Below are 14,921 nucleotides of genomic sequence, written 5' to 3'. Positions count from 1 at the left end.
AGAAGAGGAAGCTGCTGCTTTATGTAGGGAGGGGATTTCTCTCTGCAGAACAAGTGCTGAGAAAGCTTTTGATCTCCAGGCTGAGATTGCAAAGTATTACCAGTCCTTGCCCAGTTTGTGCTTGGATTCTCGTGCTCTTTTTCCAAGCGAGCCCACAAGTGCCTCCCTTGCGTCCCCTTGGGTCTGGGTCTGCCTCGCAGGTGCGCCAGGCCTGGCAGAGGCTCGCAGCGGGGGTGTCTGCAGCAGACATCAGCCCCTGCGAACCGCAAGGCAAGGGTGCAGCTCAGCGTCCTGTTTGCAGATCAAGAGCTGCTTAGCTGTGAAGGCCGTGCCGGAGCAGATCGCCTGCCTGCAGCCTGCCATGGGGAGCCGGGAGCTGGAGGCCGTTGGTTCCCCAGGGGACCGGCGGGCAGAGATGCCCCTGGGCCCCGGAGCACTAGGCGGGCAGGAAGATGGCAGGGGGCCGGGGGCCTCTCGGAGGCAGGTCCAAGCAGATGGCGCTCCTGCTTCGCGCAAGCTCCCGCCGCTGAAGGCTGTCGAGGCAATCGGTTTCCTGAAACCGGATTCTCAACGTTGACAGAGCAGCCTCTGTCATCGGCGCCTGTAGCCATGGACCTGCGAGCGGAGCTGTTGAAATCCATCTGGTACGCCTTCACGGCCCTGGATGTGGAGAAGAGCGGCAAAGTGTCCAAATCCCAGCTCAAAGTGAGTACCAAGGGGGCCGGCAGCACGCCGGGGGCTCAGGGCTTGCTGTGCCTCGGCTCTGCCTGACCTCCGGGCTCGCTGGCGGGTTACGGGGTGCGGAGCGGCTCCGGTGATGCTTTGCAGCTCCCTGGCTTTCCACGGGATATTTGGAAGAATTGCTAAATACTAAGTCTCCTCTACACTTAGGATTTTGTTTTAGTGAAGTTCTCTGCCTCTGATTCACCTGCCTTAAAAAAAAAAGGGGAGGGGGGGAGAGGGGAAGCAGCAGGGCGTTAACGTTCAAATGTATCTCGTCGGTGAAACTTTGGGGAGAAATCGAATTTTTTAGGTGTTTCTACTGCCTTACGCGTCCTCATGCCCAAGTCACAGCCTTATCTTGGTTGTATTTTCTTGCTTGTCTGAGCACCCGCGTTTCTCCTTCCTGTTCGAGCAGTGGGTAGGTAGGTAGAGGAAGACCGCTTTCAAAAATAAAACTACTTGGCAGCCTGGCCAGAAATAACGTATCGCTTTTAAAAAGCTCTGATTGCCCCTTTTGCCATCCCTTTGGCAGCTTTGCGGAAGGCTCCTGAGTTCAGCACTTCTTAAAGCTGTCGCGGCTTTTTAAAGCCTTTTGTCTGCGTCTCGTCAAATCCACCAGGTTTCTCCTCTGCTTTTACAATAGTTACTGACGTTTTTCTTTGAAAATTTTGTGACTTTTTTTTTTCCTGCTTAAAAGTCGCGTTGTGGTCCTTACGCTGGCACCGGGGTTGGAAATGCTGCTTGGAGCAGGGCGGTGTGATGTGGAGAAAGGACCTGAGCTAGAAACACGCAAAACGCGGTTGCGTCAGGAGGACTTGGCAGCAACGTCGCGAGATGTGTCGTGAAAGAGGCCACGTACAGAAACCTCTTTTCCTCCTTCTCCCTCTGCCCTCGAGGGGCTCCCCCGGGAGAGGCCGCAGGGAAGGCGCCGGGCTTCGGCGAGGGGGCCGCGTTTGGTCCAAAACTGAGAGTTTTGTCTGAACGGGCCTAGAGCGGCGGGAGCTGGGCTGCTCCTGCCGAGCTGGCGGCCGGCCGTGAGCCGCTCGACCCGCTTCGGAGCAACCTGCTGCACGTGGTGGTTTGGGAGCCACGCCGGTGCGGGGCACCCCGCCATCTCCGCTGGGGAAACGGAGGCCCCGCAAAGCTTCTCCTGGCCGCGGCCGGGGACGGAAAGGGCCTCCAGCGGCCGCTGCGGCCAGAAGTCCGGTCGCGTTTGCTCAGCTCGGCTGCGCAGGGCCGACGCGAGGCTGGGATGGGACCCAGGGGCCGTTCAGCCTCAAGCAGCTTCAGAGCCGTTAAATAAGGCTCTGAATAATTTACAATTTTTTTAAGGCACCAAAAACTGTAGAAATAGCTGAAGGAATTAAAGAAAATCCCAAAGTAGGCCAGAGCCTAATTCCCTTTGCTAATTCCCGGCGATGGGTGCTGTTCTCTCCTGAGCTACTCCCTGCCCCCAGGGTACGTGGGCACTTCTGGCAGCTCGGCTTTGGGTCCTAAGGCCGGTACCAGGCTTTCCCTTGGCCCCAAATGTGCAATCACGCTTGGAAAGCACTGGTGTTACACATACAGCGTTTGTCTTGCAAGATCTTTATCACTGCTGGTGATGCTGAGGCCGCAAAGACCCTAGTTTTAGCAGCAGTTTCCTAGAGAGTCTGTGCAGGAGGGAAGGTGGAGCTGCAAACCCACCCCGTGCGCGGGGCCCAGGGGTGCCGGGCTCCGTCGGAGGTGCCGCGGAGACAGTCTCCACGGCGATGTTTTTTCCAGAGTGACGTTTCAGAGCAGAACGGAGATTTGCCCCCGGCTTTCTTCCCACACTTTCAGCATGGAAACGGGAAGGGTGCTTGGAGGCGAGTCTGGGGCTGTGTGGGGGAGAGGCTCATTGGATTTACTGCGCCGTGCGTGCACTGTGTCAGAAACACCAATGTGTGTTTTTTTCCTACGATGAGTCTCAGTTCTGGATAACTTTCCACCTGCCCCAGGGCAGGGGAGACCTCATTTCCATTGCCCCTTGGTGCAAAATTCACGAGAGGCCCAGATTTGCCCCAGCCTACACAAGCCAGCACTGGGGTTTCTGCCTGTAGGTTCAGCGTAGAAGAAACTCAGAGTCTTGCAGGCCGATAGTTTGAGCAAGTAAGGAATTAAAGCAGCGGTCGCCGTGTCCTCTGGAAGCTCCTCCTGGCTGGTGTTGAGACGGCGATGCTCGGCCGTGCTCTGCTCCCTGGCGTGTTGCTGCAAGAAGGGTCTCGAGCGCGGGTGGGAGAGCTGCCGGTGCGCGGGGCGGGTGCACCGACGGAAAGAAGGCGCCGTCGGCCCCCCCAGCCAGGCGCTGGCTTTTGCTGGCGGATTCTAAGAAAGCCGGCGGGAGCTGAGCGTCAGACTCCTCTGAACTCTTTTCAGCCGGTTGCATAAGTAAATTTAGCAGCATTTCAAAGCTCGATGGCACAGCTGCGGGAAGCTATTGGGTTCAGTAGTTTAGCTCTTTATACGTACATGCAGACGCGCGTATGCACACAAGTACATGCGCGTGTAGGTGTGTTTCTGCACAGGAAGGAAGGGCAGGCTTGCGGTCACGTACTAGGAGACCAGAGACCTTGGGTATTTCTGCTCCCAGGGCGGGCACACATCAGGCCTGGTTTTGGAGCAGCAGTTTAGCTTTTCTGTGCCAACATCCCCACTCATAGAGCCGGGAGAGCCATTTCCCGTCTCCCTGGGGCGTCTGTGCTGCAGGACACGGTCCCGCTTGCCGGGGGCGCGGAGAGCCGCGCGGTTCCCCACGGCCGTGCCGGCGCGCTGTCCCGGGGAGGCAGGCGGGAGCCGCGGGGCCATCTCCTCTTGCACCATCCGGGTGTTTTCCCTCCCGCAGCTCTGCTCTGGTCCTGTCCTGGGTAGCGGAGGGAGAGGAGAGGAGCGGTTTGGCCTCGCCAGCGGGGTTGCCGGCCCGGGACGCGGTGGCGGGGAAGGCTGCTCTCCCCGGAAAGCTGTGCAGGTCTCTGGATTTAACCAAGCTCTCGGTGGACGGGTTGGCTCACCATGGCCGGTTTATGGACCGTCTGGGACAGCGAGGCAGGAGGTCCCTGCCCGGCCCGGTGCGGAAAACGAGATCAGCAGCTAAAGGGACCCTCGTGGCTGGCAAAGAGCCCCCGGGGCCGGGCCTCGGAGGGAAGCGGGGGGCAGCGGGGGGGCCTCGGCCGGACCCAGCACCCCACGGCCCGCTTCCCCCCGCCGTCACCGCTGCCTGCCGGCGGCACGGCGGAAAAGCTGAGTCACGAACCGCTCCCGCCGGCGGCGGCTGCACCAGCGCTTGGAGCACCCCGTCCCCTCCACCCCCCCGGGCCTTTTTTCCCTCATTTCGGGGCCCGGGATGGGGGGGTCCCCCCTTTCCTCTCCCCAGGGGCCGTGGCAGCCCCATGCCAGCGGTGAGGCCTGCGATCAGCCCTGTCTGGCTCCCCCTTCCCACCCTGCCCCACTTTCGATTTTGCTCGCCAGACCAGCGGGCGTTTAGCGAGGCGGCGGGACGAGACGCCGCTCCCCGGGCCGCGGCGAGGCTTCGTCTCGCTCCCCGGCTTCCCCCGGGGCCGCGGCATCGGTCGCCTCATGGGCTGGGTCTCGCCCGTCCCGCTCCGTGGAGCCCGGCGGGGCTGAGCACCATCGAGGCGGTGCTCGGTGGGACCAAGGCTCGGGCGGGTTTTTCTCCAGCCCTGCTCTGTCCGGGGAGGCGTCGGGCTTCGGAGACGGCACGTGGGGCTGCAGGCAGCCAAGGGCAAGGGGAAACAGAGCCGAGCTGGCTGGAGAAATGGTGAATTTGGGAAGCAACAAGCCACATTCTCATGGCGGGCAATGGTTTGGCAGAAGATGGGGGCAACAGGTTGGACTACATTTCCCATGATGCACCGCGATGGATTCCAGGCAGGGAGGCTGGCAGCTCTGCCCTATGCATCATGGGAGATGCAGTCCAGGTGCCCATCCCCGGGGAAGCTGGGCGCCCGGGGCCACAGCCCTGCGCGGGGGCTTAGCGGCCGGGTGGAGCCCCACTGACAACCTCAGCCCGGAGGGCAAAAAAGCGAGTGAAGATCCGCCTGGGCGAGGAGGGTTTTGAGGCTCAGCAGCTGGCGAGGCCTCCGGCAGCGTTTCGCAGGGGAGGGACGGTTCCAGACAGGTCGCGAGCTGCCCCGCGAAGCCGGCCGCCTTCCCCTCCGGCCCCTCCAAACAAAAGTTTTCTTTAGTTTCTTTTACTTTTTCTTTTTTTAATTTTCATTTCGGTGTCTTTTGATGACACAGTTGCACAAAGTGACTGCTGCTGGCTTGCAACACGGCAACCGGTGTGCAGCCCATTGCAGTTACTTATTTTTTCAAGCAATCCCTCAAGGCAGCTGCCAGGTAGCGTGGATTGGGGCGGCTTATCATCCTTTCTAGATCAAACTATGTCCTGTTTGCTTTGTAATGTTTGGAACGGTCCCTTAAAAAAATAAAGTAAAAAAAAGTTCCCCGTGTGCTAGGAAAGAAGAGAAATGAAAGTTAAAAAAATTCCTCAATTCCAAATGCCTTTGGGGCTTTTTCCGTTTGATTATCTAAGATTTATATTTAGGAATGTTCCCGGACGCTGCTGAAAACGCCCAAGCCATGCTGTGATGCGGCTGCATCGGGGGATGCTGGGGTGGGTCCTGGGTCCCGGGGTGGGCGGGTGGGGTGTCTGGCACCATCCAGCTGTGCCCCAGCTGTGCGCGTGCCTCCAGACGCGGCAGGGGCGGCGGTCCCTATCTCGAAAGCCCTTCTCCTCCCTTCCTCGTGCTCTGCCAGGTGCTGTCCCACAACCTGTACACGGTGCTGCGCATCCCCCACGATCCCGTGGCCCTGGAGGAGCATTTCCGGGACGACGACGACGGGCCGGTGTCCAGCCAGGGCTACATGCCCTACCTCAACAAGTACATCCTGGACAAGGTGGGCCCCCGCCGCACGCGGTCTGAGCCCTCCTCCCCAGGAGCTCCCAGTTTCCAGGGCAGGCCTGGGGAGAGGCAGAGGGATGGGGGGATCAGCTGATTGCTAAAAAGCGAGATGAAGGTGCAGCGCGCAGTGCCTTGCTGGCAGAGCGGCTCTTCCGCCCCGTCGGGGCTCTGGTCGGAGGCGCAGCTGTGTCAGCGTTTCCTAAAGGGCTCGGCGAGCGCAATCACCCGGGCGGAGGAAACCTCGCGGTCCGTCCCAGCCCTTTTTCCCTCTCCAGCCGTGCTCAAACTCGAGATGTGACCTCCCAGCCTTTTGGCAGACAGCGGAGGAGATGGAGGAGGGCGGGGTGCTGGGCAGGAGCGGTGGCCGGCGGTGCTGGGGGTGCCGCGGGGTGGGGAGTGGGTGGGTTTCTCTCTTTTTCCATGGCTCAAAGGCACCTTTGTTTTGCACAGCGAGGCTCTGCGGCTCGGTGCACGTTTCCTCTGGGCATGTGGGGAGAGGAAAAATGACTGACAACTTTCTTCCACTGTGCACTTTAAAGCAGGGGGGCCTGGAGCTGGGTGCAGTAACCCTTCCCTTCCCGTCCTGAAGGGCTGAGGCCGCTCAGACCGAACCCTGCGGCTCCGGCAGCCCGCAGGGTCCCGGCTTTGCCGTGTGCCAGGTTTCTCTTGCTAGAGGTTGTTATTCAGCCCAAGCAGCAGCGAGTGCGAAAGGGCTGAGAGGGCAGAGCCTTCTCCTGCTCCCTCTGCCTTAGCGAGGTGGTTTGGAGGGCCTGAAACCTCACCGGAGATGCAAGCAGGCCTCGCGGCGCGGGGCCACCGGGTATTTGCTCCCGCTGTGCCCAAGGTCAGCCCAGCCCAACCTTCCTGTTGCCGAGTGGCCCAAATCCTTGCAGTTTCTCGTGTGGTTCTTTCGGCGCTGACCTTTAAACCCCCTTCTGCTCGTTTCGCTATGGCTAATAAAATCCCGGAGGCAATCGGAGAAGGGGAAGTGGTTTTTCCTAGTAAGTGGGGCTTTTAGCTTTTCCTGGTACCCAGGACCCAAAGGTGTTCCTCCAGCTCGGCCGTCGCAGACCGTGGTGGGCCCTCACGCTGGCTGCGCGGCTCGTGCAGCGCGGCAGGACCCTCCCTGGCAAACGCTAGGACAGAGCGGCCAGATGTGCCCGGACAAGTTTGGTCCCTGTCACGGGTCACCTGTGTTTCACAGAGCTGAACTCACTAGTCGCTGAGCTCCCTGCCGTTACTGGTGACACAGGAAGCCCAGCCCTGGTGGAGGCTTCTCAAACCGGCGGTCGCTCTTCGACGGTGGCGAGGCCGAGGTGATGGAGGCTCCATTCCTGCCTCCGCTGCTGCCTGCCTGTGGCACGTCTCCTCCCTTTGCTGGGCCTCGCTTCCTCTTGTTGGTAAAACAGGATAATTACACTGCCCCAAAGCCACGGAGGCCTTTGAGATGAGGCCTTGGAGAGCCCACCAGAATGCCAAGTGGGCTTTGCTGTATGTTTTCTGCTGCCCGCCGGCACCTGCCCGCCGCGGCAGGCCTGCCAAGGCTGCCTGCGAGGGGGCTGCGGCATCTTTGGCATCACAAGGCAGATGTCGTGCCGCGATGCCCGGGCACCGCGGCGATCCCGGAGCGCTTCCTCCAGCAGCCAGCGTGCCTGAGCCGCCTGCGCGAGGGGACCTGTGCTGAACCAGCGCAGGGGGCCGGGACTCCCGGGTTCGGGGCCAGTTACACGCTGTAACCACGCGCACATCCCTTTCTCCTGCCCCACGTATAAATCAGTCGGTGCTTCTCTCTGGCAGGGGCAGGAGATTTCCGATGCAAGAGTTTTTGCCCTTCCTCCAGCGTTTCCCCCCAGAAGCTCTGTAGTCACGTAGCCGTACGTTCACTACTCTGGGTCTTGGCTGCAGGTGGAGGAAGGTGCTTTTGTCAAAGAAAACTTTGACGAGCTCTGCTGGACCCTGACAGCGAAGAAGAATTACAAGCCCGACCGGAACGGGAACAGCATTGTGTCCCACCAAGATGCCTTCAGGCTCTGGTGTCTCTTCAACTTCCTGTCCGAAGACAAGTACCCTCTCGTCATGGTGCCAGACGAGGTAGGAACTGCCTTCTCCTCCTGCCTGTCTCTCACAGCTCCGTTCCCGGCCTCCCAGGGCTCCACATGCCGGCAGAGCTGGTTTGGGGCTGGGATGTCCCATTCGCGTCTCCCGGCATGTCTTTCCTAAGGCCGTTTCTCCACATCCCGCTGGACGTGGTGCTCCTGGGTGTGACAGAGAAAGGATGGGAGGAATGGGCCACCTGCCCTGGGCACCCCCAGCTATGGCCACAGCCACCACTGGTGCCCAGGGAAAGGGGGGTGGCCTGGGGCAGCTCCTAGGACCTCTCCGAAATTCTGATGCCTCTGAGGTATTGACACCTTGGAGGATGGAGCATGGGCTGGTACCACAGTGCCCTTCTGTGGCTCCGAGCCGATGCCAGCGATGGAGCTCTTTCACCAGCTGTGAAATGAATGTGCCAGTTCTCAGATTCCTAACCAAGGAGCATCCACAGCTCAACTCCTTTCTCCCTGCTGCGGATGGTCCTTTGCCTGACGTCCTTGCAGCTCATCCAAGAGTGAAGGAGAGCATGGTGTTGGAGGGCTCTTTCTGATTTTAATGGGGGAGAAAAAGCGAGAAACCCTTCAGATCTGCTGTTGCAATGGAGGTGCTCCTGTGCAACCGCTGCCAGCGCGGCTGTGTGCAAGGCCGTAGGCAGCAGAATGGGTTGTCCCTCTCCCTGCCTGCTGTCACCGTGTGCTCCCCCCCTGCTCAGCATCCAGAGAGTTAAGAGCGAGGTACCCAGCCGCAAAGCCGCTCACAGTAAGCTCTAAATTCCACGCTGCATTTGGAGGGGGAGCTTTCTCCTTCCTGGGGGGCAGATTAAAACCCCACAGGAAGGTGGGCAGATCCGGGAAGGAGGGACACGCTCCAAAGCAACCTCCCGGGCCTTGCTGCGCTGGCAAGGGGCTGAGCTCAGCTGGGCGAGCAGCTGCCATCTGCTTCTGCACCATCTCCCCCAGAGATCAGCAAAAAAGCAAAAAAGCAAAAAAAAAAAAAAGGCAAAAAAGAAAAAGAAAGCCGGCGTTGCGCAGATGCGCGAGGGCAACCGCACTTCCTGTTCCCTGGGAGAGGTATTTCCTGTTCCCCAGACCATGACAAACTGAATCATCTTTTTGCTTACTGGGCTGGGCTTGAAAAAAACCAGCCCTAAATGAAGACTCTTTCCCTTCTCCGAGTGAGACGACGAGGAGGGGAAAGTCCATCCGGGCTGGGGACTCTGCCGTGACTCTCAGCAGAGCCACCCTCACCTCTCGGGTCCCAGGTCCGCAGCTAGGCTGTGATGGCTGAAGTCTTCATGACATCATGTTTTCAGCAACTGTAGCTCTTTTTAGAGCAGTTTGTTTATATCGTTTCCTAATGAGGTTCATCTCCTCTGCAGGGACCTTCCCCCCTGCTCCTCCTCAGTCTTTTTATGGCAGCATGTTACTGTATCAGAGGGAAACCAAAGCGGTACTGAGGTCACGGCAGTGGTCGGAGACACCTGCTCTGTGGGTCGGGTTTGGAGGAGAGCAGCGTTGGGCTAGTCTCCCTAAAGCACCCTACTTCTGAAGCGTTTTCTTGCTCTTCAGAAAAACAATCCAAAAACATCTAGGCCTTGTGGTCAAAAGAAAAAAGCCTCACGAGCACTAGCCCCGTACCAACCTCCTGAGTCTGCCTGCAGCAGCTCAAACATCACCATCAGCCACGGCAAGGGGCGATAACTCTGTGATAAGGGGTCCCGCGTCTCCAGACCAGAGGGATGTCACCCAGGGCCCTCCAAAGTGGGGTTTCACTGGTCCGAGTCAGCGGCTGTGGGTGGGAACGGCTCCCACTTCTCCCCGTGGCTGAGCTCCCCGTCCCCGCAGGTGGAGTACCTGCTGAAGAAGATCTGCACGGCCATGAACGTGGAGCTGAACTCCTGCGAGCTGGACGACTACCTCTCCCAGGAGCCGCAGGGGCAGGGCGGCCTCACGGTCTGGCAGTTCCTGGACATGGTGAACTCGGGGCGGTTCCTGCGGGGCATCGAGCAGGAGGCCGTCAGCATGGCCGTGGAGGAGGTGTACCAGGAGGTCATCGAGGACGTGCTCAAACAGGCAAGGGGGGCTCTGTGTCCTGGGACACAGCCTTTTTCGCAGGGAGCTGGTCTCAGGTTGCCAGCCGGGTCAGAAAGGCTGTAACAACCCCGTGCAGCTGGCCCAGACCTGCTCCTGCCTCCCCCGGTCCCTGCACCACACTGGACCCTTCTCTGGGGGGGATGTTTCTATTTTTCCCCTGCCTCTACACGAACACGGTTATGATGCCATTATACGACAGCCCTCCTACCACCTTCAGTGACCCCCGGGTCTCTCGGATGCAGGGCTACCTCTGGAAGAAGGGCCAGCTGAGGAGGAACTGGTCGGAGCGGTGGTTCACGCTGAAGCCCAGTGTCCTGTCCTACTACATGAGCGAGGAACGGAAGGAGAAGAAGGGGAGCATCGCATTAGACAAGCACTGCTGCGTGGAGGTGAAGCCCAGGACGTGGCTCGGGGGTTCGTTGGGCAGCAGGGGTAGTGCCTGCCATGAGGCCCCGTGCCACAAGACCTGGCATAGCTGGGACAGAGGCTAATGGACCCTGGGAAGGGGGACCTGAAAATACACTGCAGTGGTTTCATGTCCATGAGCATGGGAGAGCCAATCCTATAACCAAACAAAGCTGGAAAAGCTCCCTCAGGCAGCTAGAGAAAGACCAGCAGAAACAGGGATTTCTCCTGCTGCAGGAAGCCCAGAGGTGACAAGTAGTGGATTATGTGGCATGAGTTTGCTAGTTTTCAGGCCTGTACACAGCAGGCAGGAGGACAGTTGTTGGGTGAGAGGGTGGATCTGAGGATTTATCTTGGTCCTCATCGCAGTGGTTGCTCCCTTACCCCAGGCAGATTGGGGTAATGCCGTCCTCTGTCCTCTCCCCGCAGGTGCTGCCTGACCGGGATGGGAAGAGGTGCATGTTCTGCGTGAAGACCTCCTCCCGCACGTACGAGATGAGCGCCTCCGACACCCGGCAGCGCCAGGAGTGGACACTAGGTCCGTGCCCCCACGCTGGCTCTGTGCCCCCTTCCTGGCGTGACCGCGCTGTGCTCCCCACGGCCGGGGAGGCAGCCCAGCTGAGCGTCCTTCCTTCCCTCTCCAGCCATCCAGACGGCCATCCGGCTGCAGGCCGAGGGCAAGAAGTCCCTGCACAAAGACCTGAAGCAGAAGCGACGGGAGCAGCGGGAGCAGCGGGAGCAGCGCAAGGCAGCCAAGGAGGAGGAGACGCAGCGGCTCAAGCAGCTCCAGGAGGAGAAGGAGAGGAAGCTGCAGGAGCTGGAGCTGCTCAAGGAGGCCCAGCGGCAGGCAGAGCTGCTCTTGCAGGAGGAGGAGCAGCGGCGGAGGCAGCAGCACGAGCAGATGCAGAGGACGCTGGAGATCCAGCTGCGGGAGGCCGAGCAGGTGGGTGCCTTGCCGTGGGGGCAGTGTTGCTCATGGGATGGCCGGTCCCTTCCCTTGCCCACATCGATTCAGAGGATTTGGAGGATCAATGTGTGTTTAGGAGCACCCCCCCGCCCTTGCAGTAATGCTGCTGCCACGTGTGTGAGATACCCAAGGAGCAGGATATGAGGACAAATTGCCTTGGGGTCTGTGAAGCCGGGGGCAGGTGAGAGGCGAGTGCTGGCGCTGGGCTGGACAGGGAGCCCATTTCTGTCCCTGCAGCCAGTGCTGCTGAGCGTCTCCGCTCTCGCCACGTGACGGGCGATGGGGCAGGCTCCCAAGGAAGCGGTGTCTCCCTGAGCAGTGACACGGCCTTGCTCTGGAGCTTCCTCCGCAGGCTTTCCATGGTGTGGGAGACATCCAGGCCCATTCGCCCAGGGGTGCAGGGACAAAAAGGCTCCACGCTGTTGCTGGGGCCCCTGGACGGCGGCAGTCAGCGCGCCCAGCCCCACGCTGACGGCTGCTCTCCCCGCTGCAGGCTCGCGCCTCCATGCAGGCGGAGATGGTCCTGAAGGAGGCCGAGGCAGAACGGCAGCGCAAGCGCATCGTGGAGCTGGAGGACATGCAGGGCCGTCTCCAGGAGGCCCTGCAGCAGGAGGTGAAAGCGCGGCAGGACGAGGAGTCTGTGAGATACGCGCAGGCCAGGTAGGACCAGCACATCCCAGCCGCTCTCGATCAGCACCGCCCCCGAGGAAATGGCTGGGCGTCGGGTCGTCAAAGACAGCCCCAGCACGGCGCGGCTGCCCTCACCTGCTCCCTGGGGCTCCGGCCTGCCCTGCTGCCATCGGGGCTGCAGGCAGAGGCTGCCAAGCTCTCTGCAGTCTGAGCAGGCCGGCTCCCAGCACGGCCCGCTGCGTACACCCAGCACCGCCAGTGACGTCGTATTCTGCGAGCGCGTCGGTGGGTGATGAGCTGGGAGAAGGATGTAATCACTTCTTGTGCTTTCACAACAGGCTACTAGCTGAGGAAGAGGAGAAGCTGAAGCAGCTGATGAAGCTGAAGGAAGAGCAAGAGGAGTACATCATCAAAACTCAAATGGAGAAGCAAGTCCTCAAGCAGGAGATGGAGAACAAGAACAAGTGTCTGGAAGAGGCCCAGAAGCAGCTGGAAGAAGTGAGAGTGAACAGGCAGCGGGCAGACCAAGACGTCATGGTGAGCATCACGTTAGCACCACTTTCCTTCATGCTGTAAGCCCCAGGGGACTTCCCGGCTCTCCCCGGAGTCACCTCCATGCTAGAGAAAACTCAGGGGCTCTGGGGTCATCCTCTATGACAGGCACGGAGCCTGTTCTCAGCTCCCCTGGTGTAGCCAAGCTGGATGGAGGGCATCACGTTAGCTGCAGCAGGGAAAGCAGCCCAGAGGTTTGCCTGGGAGGAGCAGTCAGCCTCAGCAGATGTGTCCCTCGCCCTTGAGGGTCAGCATGCAACCGCTGGCTGGGCAGTGCCCGGCTCGGCATTGCACCACACGCAGCTCGCGACTCCAGGGAAGCGGAGAGGAGGCAGAGCTGCTTTCGCCCCCCTTTTTGCTGTGCTGGCAGATGCTATTGTGAGAAGTCTGCTGACAGGGCAGCCTGCGGGGCGGACTCTGGGGGCAGGCAGAGAGAGCACCAAGCTGGCATTTCCTTGTCATGTGGCTCTGAGTTTTTCTAAGTTGTGCCATGCGTATGCACCGGGTGATTCTGTGGCTGAAGGGAGACAAGCGTGTCCTGCCCCAGAGGACAGCACTGGTGTCCTTACAGAGAGCACCAGTAACGACACTGGGAGTGCGTGTGGAGAGGGGAGAATTTGAGCAGGAAAAAGCAGGGTAGGAGCAGGTGGATTAGAAGGCCAAAAGGAGAGTGAGTTCAGTCTCTATCCCAGAGGAAGCCTCAAATCCAGGCTTGCTCAGGGAAGGGAAATTCCTGCCAGTGGTCCCGAGCCCGTGGCTGTAGGGCGGCTGATTCACCTCTCTCTTATGGTCCTTCCAGGCGGCCCAGCGGAAGCTGCGACAAGCCAGCACCAACGTCAAGCACTGGAACGTCCAGATGAATCGACTGATGCACCCTATTGAGCCAGGAGGTAAGAGGCTGGGCCAGGCCGTCACGCCTTCCTTCTGCTGCTCTTGAACGAGGCTGTGTTGGGACACACATCTTGGTACTGCTGCCAAGTCTCCCGACTGTATTCCCCTCTTTGGGGGGTGGCCAGGGGGCTGGAAGGAGCCATCTTTCAGACAAGATACACTAATAACTCTGATTATGAGATCCTGTGCCCCATTTCCTTAGCTGAAGGGTCTCAAATGCAGTTTCCAAGCCAAATCCCAAGCAGTGTGATGTTGTTTGTCCTCACTTCATGCTGCAAACTGCTACCATAGCTCGTGTGACCGCTGCAGTGCTCAAAGCTCCCTGACTGCACACTCACACAGCTCCCCCCCAACCCTGACAGTATTCCTTCCTGCCTGCAGAGTGTCTGGCAAAGACTTAAAATGATATAAAGGGTCCTGGCTGCGCTGCCACTGTCTTCTCACCCTAGGAAAATAATATTCCATTTCTGTCTCTCCCCAGACAAGCGTACAAACGTGAGCGGAGGAGGCTTTGCTGGCTACCAACCCCTCCTTTCACGGAGAGATTCCTCCCTCAAACTGAAGCAGAAAGTGGAGGATAAAGGCAGCGACCCCGCGAGGGACGAAAGCAAGGAAAACATGAGCAACGGTGGGAACAGCAGCCTGTCGCAGCCTCCTCATGCAGACATCATGACCACAGAGCCTTCCAACTAGCCCAAGAGCATGGCAGAGCCCAGGGGTAACCTGTGGGGCCCAGCACGTCCCTGCGAGCCCCAACAGTCAATATGGCCATCTCTGGATGGAGACAAATGCTGTGTGGCATCACCTGCCCCAGAGCCCAGCACAGAGTCTATAGGCGACTACATATAAGGCATCCAGGCAGAGATGCTTCAATTTTGATCAGCCAAGGGCTGCAGCCACAACTTGCCAGGAGGTTTAGAGACATGCCCGATGTGGGGGGAAGGCAATGGGGCCATTTGCTCCAGGTGTGCACCGTGGAGACAGCTCCCCACAGGCTGGAGACGGATTTCGACCCCGCAGGCCTTGCCTAGAGAAGCCACTGGTGGCACTGGATCACAAGGCCCGGGACTGCAATTTCCCCTCGTTTGCTACTGGCAATGCGCACTGCCCTGTCTGCTGTGCTCCTGAGCGTGTGGGCCTGCGAAGATGGCACCCAGGGCAGCCTTTACAGACTGAGCAGTGCCTTCCAGCCGCCCACCTCGGAAAGACTGTGCTAGCCTGGGCCTCGTGCGCTTTCAGCCCTGACCAGGAAGGCCAGGGAGTCTTTAACTAACACATGCATTCCCTTAAGGTGGTTGTTAGTCACTGGAGTCATGCAGATGTTAGCAGAAACCAACAAATAATAAAAGTTTTTAGAGCTGTTGGCCTGTAGGCCTCCTTCCTCACAGGTCCATGGCCCTGCGGACACCAACTTGTGTTCTCTGCAATCCAGGGTCTTGATCCCCACTGTAAAAAAAGAGCCTACTAAAAGAAAACAGACACCATCAGTGGAAAGCAGCCCCAGTGGATTTTGATTTGGTCCCTGGAGGGCCAAGAGGGACATAGACACTGGTGAACTGGCCATGGATGCTGAATCCCCCACTGTGTGTCAGGGCAGGCCACGGGAAAGTCTCTGGGTCCAGG

The 14,921-nt window shown here is 59.5% G+C and overlaps 1 protein-coding gene across 1 annotated transcript; it reads left to right on the top strand.

Moving 5' to 3' along the window:
- Positions 1-84: 84 nt before the first annotated feature.
- DEF6 (DEF6 guanine nucleotide exchange factor) lies at positions 85-14,660 on the top strand. The gene is made up of 11 exons (XM_026111668.2): positions 85-705; positions 5,521-5,661; positions 7,572-7,757; positions 9,605-9,832; positions 10,096-10,242; positions 10,688-10,796; positions 10,903-11,201; positions 11,719-11,885; positions 12,194-12,392; positions 13,207-13,297; positions 13,780-14,660. Exons 1-11 carry the CDS (start codon positions 610-612, stop codon positions 13,989-13,991), a joined length of 1,875 nt encoding a protein of 624 aa, XP_025967453.2. The 5' UTR covers positions 85-609; the 3' UTR covers positions 13,992-14,660.
- Positions 14,661-14,921: the final 261 nt, after the last annotated feature.

Source organism: Dromaius novaehollandiae, chromosome 27 (genome assembly GCF_036370855.1).
Source record: "Dromaius novaehollandiae isolate bDroNov1 chromosome 27, bDroNov1.hap1, whole genome shotgun sequence".
Classification (NCBI taxonomy): Eukaryota; Metazoa; Chordata; class Aves; order Casuariiformes; family Dromaiidae; genus Dromaius; species Dromaius novaehollandiae.
This window is presented reverse-complemented; position numbering and strand designations above follow the sequence as displayed.

Excerpts from the sequence above, each read along its gene's own strand:
- DEF6 (XM_026111668.2), top strand. The coding sequence starts at position 610 with ATGGACCTGCGAGCGGAGCTGTTGAAATCCATCTGGTACGCCTTCACG. Across the intron at positions 10,797-10,902 it reads GCGCCAGGAGTGGACACTAG|CCATCCAGACGGCCATCCGG; the intron begins GTCCGTGCCCCC and ends TTCCCTCTCCAG. Across the intron at positions 13,298-13,779 it reads GCACCCTATTGAGCCAGGAG|ACAAGCGTACAAACGTGAGC; the intron begins GTAAGAGGCTGG and ends GTCTCTCCCCAG.